The 17,213-nt window shown below is 45.5% G+C and overlaps 1 protein-coding gene across 2 annotated transcripts in view; it reads left to right on the top strand.

Annotated features, from left to right (window-relative positions):
- Positions 1–1,133: 1,133 nt before the first annotated feature.
- Positions 1,134–17,213, top strand: part of CngB (Cyclic nucleotide-gated ion channel subunit B) — a 69,530-nt gene continuing 53,450 nt past the window's right edge. Inside the window, exons 1-2 of one of the 2 annotated variants that reach the window (XM_075668739.1) lie at positions 1,134–1,302; positions 13,685–13,843. In XM_075668739.1, coding sequence (XP_075524854.1) covers positions 13,745–13,843 — 99 coding nt within the window. In that variant the 5' untranslated portion in view covers positions 1,134–1,302; positions 13,685–13,744. The remainder of the gene's footprint in view (positions 1,303–13,684; positions 13,844–17,213) is intronic. The other variant, XM_075668731.1, reaches the window with a different exon arrangement.

Below are 17,213 nucleotides of genomic sequence, written 5' to 3'. Positions count from 1 at the left end.
CCGAGTTTACAGTTTGCCCTGCGACACAGGACTCACGAGCAATTGGTACCTGAGATAAGAAATTATCACTATCAAGCTCTTGAGAAAGCGCACGACATAATATTTCAGGGCCTACCAAAACATGTCGATAAGAACGGTAATGATTTCGCCGACGAGGCGGCCCGCTCCGTCCGTGAAGTAACCCGAGTGTTTCCGGTCCCGCTATCAAGAACTGACGCCGCAAGGAAGCTCTATTTTCTGGCTCGGACTGTCGCGCGCACTTATTGGTCATCTTTTAGTTCCTCGAAGTGTCGGCAACATAAACTCGATCCTGCTTTAAAGCTGCAACTGCCATGACGGATTTCCCACTCCAATGCAACACTGTCAGCGGGGTGGCATTCATGAAAAATTACTCGTTCCGCATAGGAATGGCTGTCATGCCTGCGTGCGACTGCTGTGGTGCCGGAGAAACTACTGAACACGTCTTGTGCATTTGTTCTTGTTATGATGTCCAGCGCTGCCCTTTTCATACAGCATTAAATCGGCTGGATACATGACTGTTTTAAGAAGCTAAGATTCTTGGACCATGGCCGTGCGAGCCGCTGGCACAGAAAGCAACGAGGTCGTCGCTACAACACGGAGTCGACAGGTCTCCGCGACCGTTTATAGACTTGGTGCGCACTTTCAAGGGTGCGCGCAACTATTGCTCTCTATTCCCTTCTTTCTCTCTTTTCGCCCCTGTATCCTCTGGCCCCAGTGCAGGGTAGCAAACCGGACGTGCGTCTGGTTAACCTCCCTGCCTTTCCTTGCCCCACTCCCTCCCCCTCTCTCTCTTTCCTATGAAAATGAACGAAATGGAAGTCAGGTAATGTCTCTCTTATCTCTGTTATTTCGTTTCATTTTATTATGATTTTTTGCTCGTTTTTTTAAAAGCCAAGAGTTCAACATGGCTCCATCCGTTGATGGAAAATGTACCAGTCTGTATACGCAGTGCGTTTAACTTTCACACTAGAATAGTGCGTGGTTGCAAGCCGACGTAACCGTCTATGCACTTCTCCCAAGGCGCAGTGCCAGCGTTAACGCGCCCCCTCTTTTAAAACTTGGCGCCACGCCGGGTACTCTGCAACGGCTCCTGCAAGATGGCTCCACCGGTCGCGCACCGGGAACGTACCTATTGTCTGGCGCGCACTCGTCGGGCACGGGTCAGCTGGTGGCCGGGAATGCACTTATGAAAATCGACCATGATTACGTGATAACGGCCGGCCAGCGCTCAGTCCAGCCATGCTGGACTACATACTGCCGGACTTCTTCGTCGACGAAAAGGTGCGTACACAGACATCGCGTTCACCAGCGGAGAACGCATGCGGAGGCGACGGAGCGACGTTCCCAGCTCTGTCCTCGGTAGTCTGCTCGCTTTCTCTGCGAGGCGGTCTCTGCTGGAGGAACTAGCTGCATCTATCTGCGCTGCGCTTGCCTCCGGAACGAATTTTCCTGCGAACGAACAATAAGAGTCGCTTGGTTGTACTGCGATCTGGCACCGCGAAAAAGCGTCTTCTATCGCCAGAGCAGTGCAAAAGACTCGCGAGGTGCATTATGCGGCTAGGCCTAATAAGCGAATGATTTGCGGAGGCGGACGTGCAAATTGTGATCCATGAGCGCCGCTCCTTTTGAAAGCGCTGGCGCGGCAGTCCTTTCGGCGGCAACGCTGACAATGACTGTTGACGACTACAAAGCGCACCCCGCGACGGCTGCTTAGCTTTCCCGCCGTACCGCAATGCAAATAACAAAGTGTGCTTTACGGATGGAAAACTCTGTTCTTTACCTGCTTCTCGCGCGAGAGTGCAGATACTATCACGGTTTATTGGCACGTAGTAATCGCGTCTGTGATTCCAGAACTTGCCCGAGCTTCTGGGGCGGATGTTACTACGTACTCGTATTTTGGCTGAAGGTCCTTGTGGTGAGCGTTTTTTCGGGTCGACAACACGAAAACCATCCTTGTGATTTTACCACACTTGTTTCGGTCAGTGTCGCAACGGACATTACAGAACGAAACTTAAGTTTTGCGAAACTAAAGGCTTTGTTTGCTAGAAGTGACACTACGCGATTTGCCGCAACGCAAGATTGCAATTCACCGCTGATTACGTTGTATATATACGATTTCTCACATCCACTATTCTTTTCATTGGCGAGTGCCCATTTCAATACTGTGTATGCGTTTGTGTGTGCGTGCGTGCGTGCGTGCTTTAAGTTTTTTTTTTTGCCATGTCTACGTGTTCGTCAAAATGAATTTCAACCAACTTGCCTAATTCATCATCTTGAATTGTGATTATTTTCGAATCGTGTAAGATCTGCTGATTATTCAATAGATCCATTGATTTGGGCCGCAGTCTACTGACTAACTGAAATATTGATTTCAATTAGTCAGTAGACTGCGGGCTGATTAGAGTGATTTCTAACTTTCTTGAAAAGTTTAAATATCGCTCATGTCAGACGGCGTAATTGTTGTCCTTGAGCTGGATTATACAAAAAGGTGGACATTACTACCACGAAAAATCGAAACACGTATTTACCTAATTAACAAAATTAGTCATTAACGTCATAATTAATTATTTTACTGCACATATTGCAATTTACGATTTGTAGCCGATGAGCCTGCAAGACGTATCCACTTGAAATGAATTTACAGGACGATACCAGTTTTGAGTCATTATTCTCTCAAGGTGTAGGGCGAAATACATGGGCGTTGCAGTTACCGTTGTGCTTCAATGCATAAACGAGCGTTTTGTTAAAAAGTAAGTGGGATAACAGTGCATTTTTACGGCGAGCTTGAGGCCACATATCTCCAAACTGGCGTCATTCTGAAAATTCATTCCAAGTGGACACGCCTTGCAAACTCACCGGCTACAATTCGTAAATTGGAATGTGTGCCGGAAAGTAACTAATTCAGAAGATAATTAGTGACTTTGTGTTAATTAGTTGAAGGTATGTTTCAGTTTCCCGTGCAAGTAATGTCCGCCTCTCTGAATAATCTAGCTCACGCTCTAGAACTAGTTATCTGCAACAGGCTATTTGTTTTTAGTTTTGTAAAACTTAAATATGATCACCCTGTTTACTGTGTACGCTGCCCCACCAATGAATGCTTTAAACGGGAAGTGTGTAAGCGCTATGCATACTAAAAGGCTTGAACCTGCATTGTTCCATAAGTAAAACAAAAACGCGTGACAGATGATGCAAGAAGTGCCATCTTTTCACCTGTGTTCACCTAATTGTACTTGATTTACTTCAGTTATCTGCTCATGCGTCCGAAGTCCGCGATTTTCACGGGAACACAGGCACGTCCACATGCTGTGTAATTAATTGGTTAATTATGCCCGCGTCCAACCTTTTTTCTTTCTTGGAGACACAAAAACACGATTTTATTTGGATTCGCCTTGTTCTGCCTACTCACAGGAATGAGGTCGGATGATAGAGGTAGCGAAGGCGCCAGTTCTTCGCCAGTCAGTGTAGGCGCTACACAACCAATTTCCATTGTCTGGGACACTGTGGCAATGACAGCAATGAAACAAGGGAGCAGTACGTTACTAGATGCAAGTACGGTGTTGTGCTCGCTGTATTGCGATACTGTAGAGAACACTGTAGACGAGTGATACAACACCACCGCACATTGTTTGAAAGGGATGCAAACATATATGGTGAGACTGGACAAATAACATATCGGAACGAATTCGTATATAGGCTGTCTAAAATATTCTTATTGACTTACTGGACAGTGTAGGGCAGAGGTTGGCTGCTCGATGTGTTCGCTCAGGAAATGATGCCTCTGCGCAACAACCCCAGCTATCGTGTAGCACAGTCTTTCGGAACATGTCCTCACACCCATCATCATGTCTCTCTCAAAACTGCAGTAATTGTTTTTATTTCTTATATATTGGAAATAAACAAATATTCGACTACTGCAAAAAGCGAATTCTCGAATGGAATACGAATAAAATAGTGCGGGTTATTCGATTCGTATTCGAAATTTTATATATTCACAAACGCGTACTTTTTAGGCAACCATCTATTATGGCTATGAGTACCACAAAAATAAGAATGCTGAAAATTTATATGAAATAAAATCATATTGCATCTGTAAATATAAGGTTATCTTAATATACTGATAGTTTTGACGTTCTGCTGATGTTTATAATCAGTACACCTACATTTATATTTCCCAGTTTGAAGAATTGTTCTCAATTTTATCTGTTGATTAGTCATACGATAGTTCTAACACGTATATAGTGCAGTTAGGCTGATGAGTCATTGTTCAACTTACTGGTTCAGTTGGCCATCTATTTGAACCTATAGAAGCATTCTCTGACATACACTTCTAGCCAGGTTGTACGGCTTGGCACACCTTTACCTAACAGTACATTCATTGTCACATCCCTAGATGCCAGATGAAGTGAATTGAATTCTGGGGTTTTTACGTGTCAAAACCACGATTTGATTATGAGGCACGCCGTAGTGGGGGACTCCGGATTAATTTTGACCACCAGGGCATATTTAAGGTGCCACCAATGCACGGGACAAGGGCGTTTTTGCATTTCGCTTCTACATAAATGCGGCCGCCGTGGCAGGGATTTTCAGCGCAAGGCCATAGCCGCTAAGACACCGCGGCAGGTCTAGCTGCCAGGTGCTACAGCTTGCAATACAGAAAGTTCATGTGAAGTCAGTGTCTGTGAGCAACGATAGCTGTATTAGCTGTGGATGGTGTGGCGGCATATTGTCGCTTGCACCCACTTCGGTCTGTAATTACGAAACTTAGCAAAGTGTTGATTCGGGCTTTTTAGATCTCCTTGCTGCTCATTGTGGGATCGCCATCTTTTCCAGTAAGCAGGCAGACTCTTCGTCAGGTGTAGTATTAAAAGAGGAAGAACTGCACAATATGTCTGCGATTGACTTACGTAATACTCCGAACAGCCCATAGGCTTTGTTCTGGTTGCTGTTAAGGCAGCTATTAAAAATGCACTAAATGCCCTAACTCGTCGCAATATTTATTACTGAAGGAAAGGTTTCACGATTAAACTGCTGCAGTGAATAAAGGGTCCTCATTAGAGAAAGCGCTTTCAAAAGATAACTTGAGTCCAAGGGCGACCACAAAGATTGCACGTAGTGGAGACGAAGAAATAGGAAGTAAAATACGTGAAGTTTAGCCTGTGTAAAACAGGCTGACTACTCTGTACCGGGGTACGAGATATAGGGAATTAAAGATGATAAAATTAGAATTAAAATCAAATAACAGAGTGAGAGAGAGAGAAAGAGAGAGAGGGTAACTGCGCACATGCAGTGCATATAGCGAACAATCGAAGTATGCCACACAGTCCGCATGCCCTCAGGAAGCGGAACCATACGTTCATGGTTTTGCGTGCCTAAGACGGCCAGGACCAGTGTCCCAGGATTCTCTCCTCCGACAAGAGTCTGTCGTCCATGGCATGGGTAATGTAGATGTGCACATACACAGATGTGTGTTCAGTATAGTTTTGAACAGTGTAGCCGTCCGTTGTAGATATGTATAAGGCAGAACCCATGGATGTGTTCTACATGTCTCGGCGGGGGCGAAGCCTGGAAGTATCAGTCTCTCATGACGTGACACAGCTGATGAGAAACTGCCCTCAAGGTTGTCGTTAGATAGCAACGGTGAGAAACAGCTAGAGTGTTGGGCGAGCATTCGTAGAAAGACGCTATGAGGTTCACGTGACAGATAATCTATTGGTCAAGCACGTGTTTTCGTACCGTTTGTTGCCATGCTGCGCGGCAGGCCTAAGCATGTACGCTGTGCTTTTGCTTGAAGACTTTCAAGTGTGCGCAGGTAGGAACGACGCATACTTGTGAGTCCCGGCAAGCAGTAGCTCATGCACGCAACCGACAAAGAATGCCTGGTGAAGTTGCATACAGCAGGGAATATTCAGAAGGCCTCCATCTAGTGGCTGCAATGACACATAAATTATGTACAGTAACGATATCAGCGAAACAGTTTCTCTTATTACACATTTTGTTCTTCTCGTACTTGGCACGGATGCAAAAGATTACCGGAAGAAATCGACAAATGCATTGCGCTATGCGGACATGACTTTCAGCGTGCCGGCGCGCCCACACAGGAGGAACGTGGTCCGAGTGGACGCCCTGCAGTAGTGTGTGCTTGCTTGTAGCGCTCACACTCCGCGCATCATCCGCGTCGTAAATAGCGGGCTCCTTACGCGCGTGACCTCGCGCAATTTCCTGATTTGCTGTGCGTTGTACAGGCGCAAACCGACGCCGAATCTTCCCGCCCGGCGGAAAGAAGAGAACTGCGAGTTGCGTTGGGCGGCGGGAAACGTTTCCCCGAGCCAGCAACTTATAGAGGCATCGACGAGGTTCACGGCCTTTCGTTGGCGACGACCTCATCGGCGATGTACTATGCTGTAAGACTTGCTTTGCGTGTTTAAGTTCAAACATGTCTATGACATTCCCTTCGTCCGCTCACACAAACCTCCCCCATGAATCTTGGCTGGAGTAACGAAACGAGCACGGGAAAGCGACATACCGATGGAAGCAGGGGCGTAGCCTGGGTGGGAGGGACGGGCTTATGGGGCTTCAGCGCCCCCCCCCCCCCGAAATTTTTTCGTGCTGTCCATGCACCGCCGACCAAAGCAACCCCCGGTGCCGGAAATCATTCTGGATTGTGTCTAGAATGTCTTTTTCACGCTCGAAAAGCCATTTCACCGCGAAAATTGCGAACTCGGGCTGGATTTCGCGGCAACGCCCGTGCACCAGGACATAACGCAAGCAGCCCCATCCGAGCACAAAGTTTCAAGGATGTTTTGATGGCAAACGGGCTCGCCGTGGCATCTCGCGGAGGCCTCGGAATCTACACTCCATCATGGAATCTACGGAGCGCGTGGATATCAATTCCGAAACTTTATGGGTATAAAGTTCTCATAAACTTTTGATGTGAAAGGTGCATTGACATTTCCAAACGTGTGCTTTAGATTTACAATTGCGGAAATTTGTAATTTTAATGTTCCCATAAATATTTGACGCCAAAGGTTCATTAACTTTCCCAAAGTCGTACATCGGGCCATACAACGAGACAAGCCAAATCAAGACAATATCAGACAAGTTGGCAAAGCCCGCAGCGAGGCCCGATGAGACGAAGCGTTGTGGTGGTTCGTTCGTGCCGTCATGTCACATAAAAAAATATCAATTTTTTTTCATCTGCGCCAAAGCATCCACTGAAGACACTAAAGCCAGCCAAGGTAACTACGTCCTTATTTATTTTTTTCTACTTTGACTTTTAATTGCGAGGACACATTGAGCCTCTTAAATATTTTTGTTCTCGCTCCCCTACCCGCGGGCTGCCAGAGCCAGCCAGAGCGCATGCGTTGTTTTCGTGTTGATCCGACCACCGTGCGGCGCACTTCGGTTCGCGTTCGGTTTTCTCTGGCCGAGTGCATTTTCGCCTGGCAGAGTTTTTGGCGCTTTCTAGCTAGCAGACGAGAAAAAGAAACAATGGTCGCTCGACGCCATCACTGTGGGGACTCGACGGATTGCACCGCGTTCGCTTGAGCGCAACCTCTGCAGAAAGTCTTGTCTCGCAAGTGTAGGATACCAAACAGTATGCGCATGGGCATGGTTCTTGGTGGACCAAGCGTCTCGTGTTTTCTTCGATATTCCTTTAATAGCCACGTTAGTTGCCCAAAGTAGGCATTCGACTGCGTACAACATACTTCGCGTTTTTTTTTTCATTTCGGTGCCCCGGATCCTCAAAAGAAAAAAAAAAGGCATTGTCGCGGCGCAGCGAATTGTCGCATGGTGAAAGTTCGATTTTGTTACTTCTTTTGCGGAAAGTAATGGGCCATGGGACGCTTCAGCTGCCGGATACGCTTAATATATTATTGCGATAGCAATTATATGGACACTCTAGGCGCATTCCTGCCGTCGCCCTCATGGTCCGCATAAAGTCCAATGCCCAAGGGCGATAACATTGTGACCGCGCGCCGCATGCTGTATGTTCGAGTGAAAGCGTGTGGGGGCTGGGGGGAATGGGTGAGCCGAGTGGCTAAGTCTTGTGTGCGCAAGGGAGAAAAGCGAGGAGCAAGCGATACATCGGGGGGAGTGGATGGAATTGGGGAGGGATCTAGGATTCTCTGAATCTCTGATTGCGCAACATGTTTATTTGCCTTGTTTGAGCCATTATATACCGTGACTTTTTCTTAGATACGTATCTTGTTGCGAGGTGTCGTGCATACGTGCAGGGAGCTTTGTTTCCAGTGGCACTTTTTTGCCCTTTATCAAGCTGTATTTTCGCATTTGTATATTGCATTGTATCTTCGCATTTCCAATGTACGAGGACGAGTCAAATGAAAGTGAGCCTACCCACCCTGCGCAATTATGGATCTGTTCATTATCTGCAAGGTCTGCGCGTAGCACACAGGCATCTCTCATATGCAAAAGTAACGCGCAGGTGTGAGGATAAATCTTCTTTAATGCGCTCATACACTGGGTTGAACATGGTTGCGTGACGTAACCAGAAGTTGAGCAGCGTGGTGCCGTGAGGTTTTTGACAGCTGAAGGTGTTTCCCAAAAAGAAATTCGTCACCGTATGGCTGCTGTGTACATTGAACATTGCATTTCATTGGCCACTGTGAAGGGTTAGAACAAACGGTTCAAAGAAGGACGTGAAAGTTGCAAAGACGATCCCAAACCGGACCAAAGCCATCGTGCAATCACCCCTAACAAAATTGCAAAGGTTGATGAGCTGATGACACAAGAACTGAAGATAAGCATCGATGAACTGGCAGAGCGTGTGAACCTCAGTCACGGTTCGGTTCACCGTCATCGTTCACGCCTTAATTCATGAACATCTCGGTTATCGGCTCTTGTGTGCGCAATGGCTGCCCAAGATTTTGAACCACAGCCAAAATATGGAGAAGTTCGGCGCTACCTTTACTCATCTGATCCGGTACCACAATAAGGGTGATGATTTCTTGTCTGCAATTGTGGTCGGAGACGAACCATCATACCACTACTACAAGCCTGAAACATGACGGCAAAGTTTACAATGGAAACATTCGAATTCACCACCCCCAAAGAAAGCAAAGGCCGTCATTTCCGCCGGAAAGGTGTTGTTCACTTTTATTTTTCGATTGTCAGGGGCAATCACTGATAGAATTTGCTAAATATTGAGAGACTATCAATTGTTTCCGATATTGTGAAACGCCGCAACGGCTGCATGTCACAATCAAGAACAAACTACGTGAAAAATTGACGAATGGGGCCGTCTTGTTCCACGACAATGCCCGTCCCCACGTCGCTGATGTGGTTAATACAAAACTGGCAAAGTTCAAGCGGGAAACGCTGCAACATCCGCCATACAGCTCAGACCTGTTGCCTTGCGACTTCCACATTTTGGGGCAACCGAAAAAACAGCTCAAGGGAACCAGATTCGTCTCGGACGATGACTTGAAAGTCAGTTGCAGACGTTTTGAAGCAACAACGCAAGGAGCTTTATGAGGCGGGATTTACGCGACTCGTTAGTCAATGGGACAAATGTCTAAATGCTCATGAAGGCTACTTTTAAATAAAGTACCCCGTTTGTCATATATTCGCATTGGCTCACTTTCATTTGACTCGCCCTCGTATATTCTGCAGAACTCCTGCTTTTTATACGTGCTCCCTGTTGCGACAATAATTTCGGTGCAACTACTCACGATACACGACCGGTGACAGCTGCTCCTGCGTAATACATTGGAACAAATGACAGCGTCATTGAGATTTTTCACTGGCCGTTGCATATGTACAAGAATGTAAACAAGGATCTTGAATGACAAAGTTTCATTAGCATATTTGTCCTCAACTTGTTCATTCTATGGCCTTTACATTTTTCAGATCAGCGGCATGCACTGCTTTGCTGGTTTCGAACTGATGTAGTTCTAAAGTTCATGTGATATTTTCTTTGCTTACTAAATAGACAAAAACATGGAAGCATTCGCATCAGTTATGCCCTGCTGCGACCTGTAGTATATCGTACTTCCTTACGATCCTTCGTCTTTTGAAGTGTCGACAGACGCACACACTCGAAAAAAACTCATATGAGTTATGTATCATTCTCTTACGTATTCTGCGCCTATGTTGATGTCACAATGCTCTTGCTCCAGGCCATGACGTCATACAGACAGCTGCCTAACGTTGCTTACTGTGAATCTGCTGGTTCTGGTAGAGGCATATGACTGTATGATCAGGTTTGATATGATTCTGTGAACCAGGTTTCGCTAATAAAAAATACGCCATTATAAGAAAGCCAATGACAACGTTATGAATTCGGAATTAGATATATTCTTTTCCCACATGCTGTTTCTTTAATTTCACAGTCGGTCGGCGGAGGAGAATTGGATACTCTTCAGGAATAAGATTTCTGCCTTGGTTAACCAGTACGTCCCTCTCACTAAGATAATCAATGATAAATCTAACCCTTGGTTCACCAGATCCCTACGCTTACTGAGAAACAGGAAGAAGCGCCATTACGAAAGTGCTAAGCGCTTGCGCACGCAAGCAGCTTGGGACACGTAGAAGGAAACCTTGAAAATTTACTGTCCTGTCCTGTCTTCAGCTAAAGATAAATACTTCACTCATGACCCACCATCTCTTCTAAAATCTGATCCCAGAAAGTTCTGGCATATTGTAAGCCCAGATCAGGACTACACAAACATTTCTTTACACAACAATAATAACGCTCCTATTCCAGGTAATCAGTGTGCTTCTACATTAAATACTTATCTTTCTTCTATATTCACCACAGAAGATCAGGCTGATCTGCCAGATGCATCGGAGCTGAACTACCAATTCATTTCACCAATTGAAATGACAGTTGTAGGTGTAGCATACCTGATAAATAACCTCAAGCTAACCACATCCTGTGGCGTTGACGACATTAATTCCAAAATTCTGAAAAACACCGTCATAGCATCTAGTAAAATTCTGTCTCACATCTTCAGGCAATCTTTAGGGACTGGACTGCTGCCCTCAGATTGGAAGATAGCAAAGGTCATACCCATATTATGTCAGGTAATAAACGCGCACCGGAAAACTACCGTCCAATATCATTAACATCTATATGCTGGAAAATGCTAGAACATGTAATTGCATCAGATCTTTACAGTCACCTGGAAGCCAACAAATTCTTATTTTCTAACCAACACAGATTTCGGAGAAACTTCTCTTGTGAAACGCAATTACTAGAATTAACAACTGATTTGCATGCTAACATGGAAGAGGATCTACAAACTGGTGCCTTTCTAGACTTCTCAAAATCGTTTGACCTCGTAGCACATTGCCGTTTGATTTTGAAATTATCTGCCCTTAAATTAGGTTCTCTTACACTAACATGGATTCGCAATTTCCTTTCTAATCGTCAGGAATTCACAGCAATTATTGATTTTCTTCTATTTCGCACGCTACTTCAGGTGTACTACAAGGCAGCGTTCTTGGGCCATTACTACTTCTAATATACATTAATGACTTACTCAGTAACATTTCTTCACACGTGCGCATTTTTGCAGATTACCGTATTCTTTATCGTTCCATCAAATGTGTCGATGAGCATGCAATCCTCCAAAAAGATCTAGAACTTATTTCTCTTTGGTGTAGCACTTGGCTAATGAAGTTTAACGTTTCTAAATGTAAAATTATTTCTTTTAGCCGCAAGCATACTAAATTTACGTTTCCTTATCACCTAAATAACATCAGTATTGCACTATACTCATATATAAATATCTTGGTGTTAACTTTACTACGACTCTGTTGTGGTCAACGCACATTGCATACATATGCGCCAATGCTTCAAGATCATTAGGGTACATAAGACGCAAGTTGCATAATTCTACTAAAGACATTCGTAAACTAGCTTATCTAACATTTGTTCGACCTTAGCTTGAATACGCCGCATCCGTCTGGTCTCCCCATAAGAAATACTTGATCGAAAAACTCGAATATATTCAGAATAGGGCTGCGCGTTTTATTTCACGTTGTTATGACTATAACAAAAGCATAACACAAATTAAACTCGACCTCTCACTACAGCCCTTGCATGATCGTCGTGATACAGCCCTGCTATCATTATTTCATAAATATGTCCATAATAGAGCACCATAAGTACTGCCTCTTGAAACTCCTCATTACAGGTCGCACCGGCTGTATAATCAGTTCAATTTCATGCGCTTCTACGGAAAGACTGGTTCATTTAACTACTCCGCTCTCCCAAGAGCCATTCGCCTTTGGAACAATCTTCCTAACGCCATCGGTTATGAGAGTGACGAGGCAAAATTCCGGCATCTTTTAACAACGCATTTTTCAAACTCTACATAACCTAACGTGTTATTTTTTTCTTGAGTTTCCCATTATTATTGTGCTACTACCCCTTAAATACTGTTTTGTTATAGCCAAATATTGTCCCGCTCGCTCAGTAATTCTATTGGTTATATTTTACTTTGTGAAAAGTGCTTGTTCACTGACCTCTCGCGGTCAAAATCATTCGGTTTGTCTTTTGTAAAATTTTTAACACCAAATTAGTGCATGTTAGCGCATTTCTTACCCTCTATTTTTGGTATATGTATTCACATATGTATTCTAATTGTATAATCTTTGAGTGTACTCTCCCGCTTACACAATACCTCTAGGGGCCTGTAAGGTATATTTAAATAAATAAATATAGATAGATAGTTTGCATTGACTTCACCGTGGCCGCCATTTTGGGTGTACTAGCACGTCGGAAAGCTACATATGCAGAGAACGTGACAGGGCGACAGGTGTCTTTTGCGCTGAGCGACATAGTGATATCAGTGATAATCCCGTGAAAAACGGTTACCGTCAAAAAGCAAAACAATACACGCGTGATAACATGGTGCACTGATGTCATCGAGGCCGCCATGTTCGGGTACTAGCATGGTAAGAAGCTGCGTCCATGACGTCACGTGAAAACTACCTATTGGTCCTGAGCCTTTTATCGTCGTAAACGAAGCCACAGATTATTGCGGTCGCGAATTGAAGTGGTTCAACAAGAAATAAGGAAAAGTGTTTCTTTTTTATTATGTCCATGCGACTGCGCGCTAGCTATGTAATGGGTTTCTTATTTACAAACATGGAGCTTGTCTATCTATAACCCTGACAGCGGACTGCTCGTCGACTTCTCAGTAAAGCAATTGGTTGGTATAGTGACACTGTTCACGATGAGATAGCCAACTGTTAATTCATTCGTTGTCACAACGGGATATCAAAATTTGAATTAATCTGAATCAACCACTTTGCAAAGTAAAGCTAAGGTACGTCTCCGGCAAACTTATGGTCACTGTGGTGAGCAGCTGGGCATCAGGTTGTCCCGTGTAGCTATGGTAGAGCCATTACTCTTACACATACTGTCTCTCCCAGTTAGCCAGGCCGTTCAACGGAAAAAAATATTTATAAAGCACGATGCAACATGCAATTATACGACCTACGGTGTTCGGCCGTCAGCGTTCTGAAAACCGAACACAGTAGGTGAGCTTGCACTCTGTTTTTTTAAATATCTTTTTGATGAACAGTTCGGCTAACGTTAGCTGGGACACCCTATATACGATAGCCATCATGTCGCATTTTGTAACAATTCTTTAATGCGATTGGCATTCTAAAGGATACTCCACGCACTTTCCAGTGTCCATCCGTCCGTCCGGATCTAACCGTTTTCCCGCCAACTTGGATCACTGTGTAGTTCATGGTCAAATGTGTAGAGCATCGGGCTGCGCTCTTCGGAGGGAAGCGGGTTCGAAGCCAGTCGTCAAAACAACTTGGGTCTCTGGCTCTGCGACATTGGGTACGTGCCGCTCTTCAATGAGCCTTTTTCGCGCCAACTTGGGCCACTGGGTATGTACCGCATTTAAATGACAAAAAGAATCCTTTAAGATTGTTCCGGTGCTGTGCGGAATCGAACCCGCGTCATATATATTCAGACCATGAATATAGTCTGAATATATATTAACGCACGTGGCACGCGCGGGCTTCGTGGCGGCACTGCTAGATGGCGCAGCGTGTCCAGAGGGAAGCGCGAGAAACGAGCCTACATGAGTACAGTCAGCGTCACTCTTGTGTTGAGCACGGGAACGGTGGCCGCCGGACTGCTCCGCAGTCAGCCAGTGACGTCTAACGGTAGCTGCTGGGCTCGAGATAAGAAGTGTCTGGGTACGCGTGGCCGACGCATCTAATCTCGGGCCCAGCCACTACCGTTAGGCGTCGCTGGCTGACTGCGGAGCAGTCCGGCGGCCACCGTTCCCGCGCTCAACACAAGGGTGACGCCGACTGTACACGCCTCATGCATGACGCGTTTCGGCGGTGACAACACGGTATGTTGCTATACATTGTTTCAATGCTAATCTCATTACCGTCGACATTCATCGTGAGATTGGCGTTTTTGTAATCTTGCCTTTTTTTAAATTCTATTTGTCCCCAGCCATTGGCTCGCACGAGCCCGTACTCCCGCTATCACCGAAATTCCAAAAACTCCAGAATTAACTTTCTGTAAACTCTAGAATTCAATGGAGCTATAGCGTGAAACTATTCCAATCCGTTTTTATTACGATCTCCTGACGTCAAATTTACGTAACCGCTAACGAAAGCATCGGGCGGTGACCCGCAGCATTCTCTGAACAGCCCAATCAAACGCTCTTCTCGTTTATAGGAGGTCACATTTGTTTGCTTTCAAAGGGAATAAAATTGCCTACATTGAGCGCTTTTTCTTATCTATTTGGCTGACAAGAGGCGAGGAGCAAGCTCAAGTGGAGAGTATATTGGGCCTAGTCAGCGAAGTGAAAGTAGATAATCCGATGAGGAGGGTGGTGCCGGCGTCAGCGATTGGTCCACTTCCCTTTACTTAGCTTGCGGTGGCTGGTCGAACATCGCTGCGGCGTGCAATGGAAAGTTAAGAATGCGGCTAAACCGATCCTCAGCAAAGAAGCGGTGGCAGAGTGATGTCGTAAACGTGCCGAAAATGCTCGATAACGTTATACTGCCACGCAAAAAGCTTTGTTATACGCAAATCCATGCCCTCCGGCAGGTACGAATAGCCAGTGCCTGAGCAATCGGCGGGCAGCCATCTTCTTTTCGGAAAAGTCTCTGGCTATTCAGAAAAAAAAATCACGTTTGTTCAGCATATTAATGCATCTTTAACGCGTACATGTCACTTTGGCACGGTAAGTTTTCGCGGTTTCGTGAGGTCGCGTGACAGACAGGCGAAGTGGACGCAGCCTGATACCCTTTTACCAATAGCAGAGGCCTAATGGCGAAAAGGCGCCGAATTAGAAATCATTATTTTTTCTTTTGTTCGGTCTATTCATGCATAATCAGTGTGCTCACGTCATACCAGATGGGCAACGATCGCGGTTGTCGTGCCGTCGCGTGACAGACAGGCGAAGTGTGGGTGGCCCCAAAATTTTGGACCAATCGCGGAGGGCGGATTGCAGAACTGGAATAGAAAAGTTTGGAATAACTTTACGTTATAGCGCCCCAGTTCTGCAAAGTTCAGGCTCATTTGGATGGAAGACCTCAAAATCGTCTTTAAAATCACACTGGTGCAAAACTCGTTCATGTTCCAACCACCCCTTGAAGGCTTGAAATCACGGCTTTCTTCGAACTTGTAGTCTTAGTACTATCAGATTCAACTTAGACACAGTTCAATGGCTCTAAACGAGTAGGCCTATATATGTGACACGCTCAATTTTTTTACGAAGTACGTGCGCCCTATTTGACACGCGAGTTTATAACGTTAGATACAGAAGGTTCACGTCGCTTCGCGTCATCCTTTCCACGCGACGCGTCAGGAATGTTGTAAGGGGAAGTGGCGCTTAGCAACACAGAGCGAACACAGTGCCGCCCGATCAATAGGGGTCTGTCATGTCCCAATCTTAGCAGCATACCCAGAAAAAAGGCAAAACAGCAAAGAGAAAATAAATACTACGGGTCACGACAACTCGTCTGTCTGAAGCGCCGCCCTTGAGGCGAGAGTCTGCAGGTACCACCAGGTTGTGTCCGTCCGCCGACCTAATGAGCCCTCACCCGCAAAAGGAAGCGCGCGGAGTGAAGTGCGGCCGGTTCGAGACACAGAGCAGCTCCAGGAGCTAAGGCCCTTGTTGCTTCGTTTAGAACTGGACACAGTCTTGCGCTGCAGTTTCCCATTGGCAGATTGCCCTTTGAGGTGAGAAGGCACTGGTTATGTCTTCGGACAAGGACACGGGTGGCAGACGTGCGACGCATGTTCGCTGAACGCAGCAGCTGTGTCTTGAATGAAGGCTTTTGAACAACAGGCAGAGCTGCTGCCAGTTTTGGATGTTACTGCGCATTTGCACCTAAATTCGCGCTGTTAAAACGAGGTGAATTCACGCGACACGTGCATCGCGCACTTGTGGATTTTTTTCGCTTTTGTTCTTTGTACGCCCAGCGCTCTGAAAAGGAAACTTTTGGTTAATATTTTGGTCTACAGCCTTACTGACACTCATGGTAGCCTTGTAATCGTACTTGGGTCAGTGTCTTCGTCTATGCGATTATCGTGTGTGGAATGCCTTCTGTCGCTTTGAAATTGAGAAAACTTGCCTCTTTCCGGCGTACAATGGTCTGGCACCTTAACTCATAATCAGATGTCGAGCATAACAGCATATTATCAGATGGATTGTCATTGTAAGGTATACTGCTGCATATAAGGCAGTCATATGCTTTCACACTCGAAAGCTTGCTGACAGTTAGAAGTTCTTAAAATACTATATCTGCGATCCTATATTATTACGGTCACGATTGTCTGTATCTTGATTGCTAAGTAGCAGGCACTACAAGATAATGCAAGATAATTTACACAAAGAAAATGTTTTCAGCGAGAACTTTCGATCATATGTTTAGTGGACAATACAGAACATATTAGGTATCGCGGCAGTGCCAACTGGAATCGATCAGTCTGTGCCAGTTTGACCATGACTGTTTATGACAGTAAGATAGAAGTATTTAATTTAAAAACAAAATTTGCGTAATGTCTAAATGCCGAGTGCATCGGCAGCATCTTGCTAACCTTTAAATGTAAAAACGGTCTCTCTTCCACGCATGTACTCCGCTATGTCAACACACACACACACACACACACGCACACGCACACACACACACACACACGCGTGCGCGCGCGCACGCACGCACGCACGCACGCACGC

This window comes from Dermacentor variabilis, chromosome 1 (assembly GCF_050947875.1).
Source record: "Dermacentor variabilis isolate Ectoservices chromosome 1, ASM5094787v1, whole genome shotgun sequence".
Taxonomy (NCBI): Eukaryota; Metazoa; Arthropoda; class Arachnida; order Ixodida; family Ixodidae; genus Dermacentor; species Dermacentor variabilis.
The sequence above is the reverse complement of the archived record's forward strand: the minus strand, read 5'-3'. Positions and strand labels throughout refer to the sequence as shown.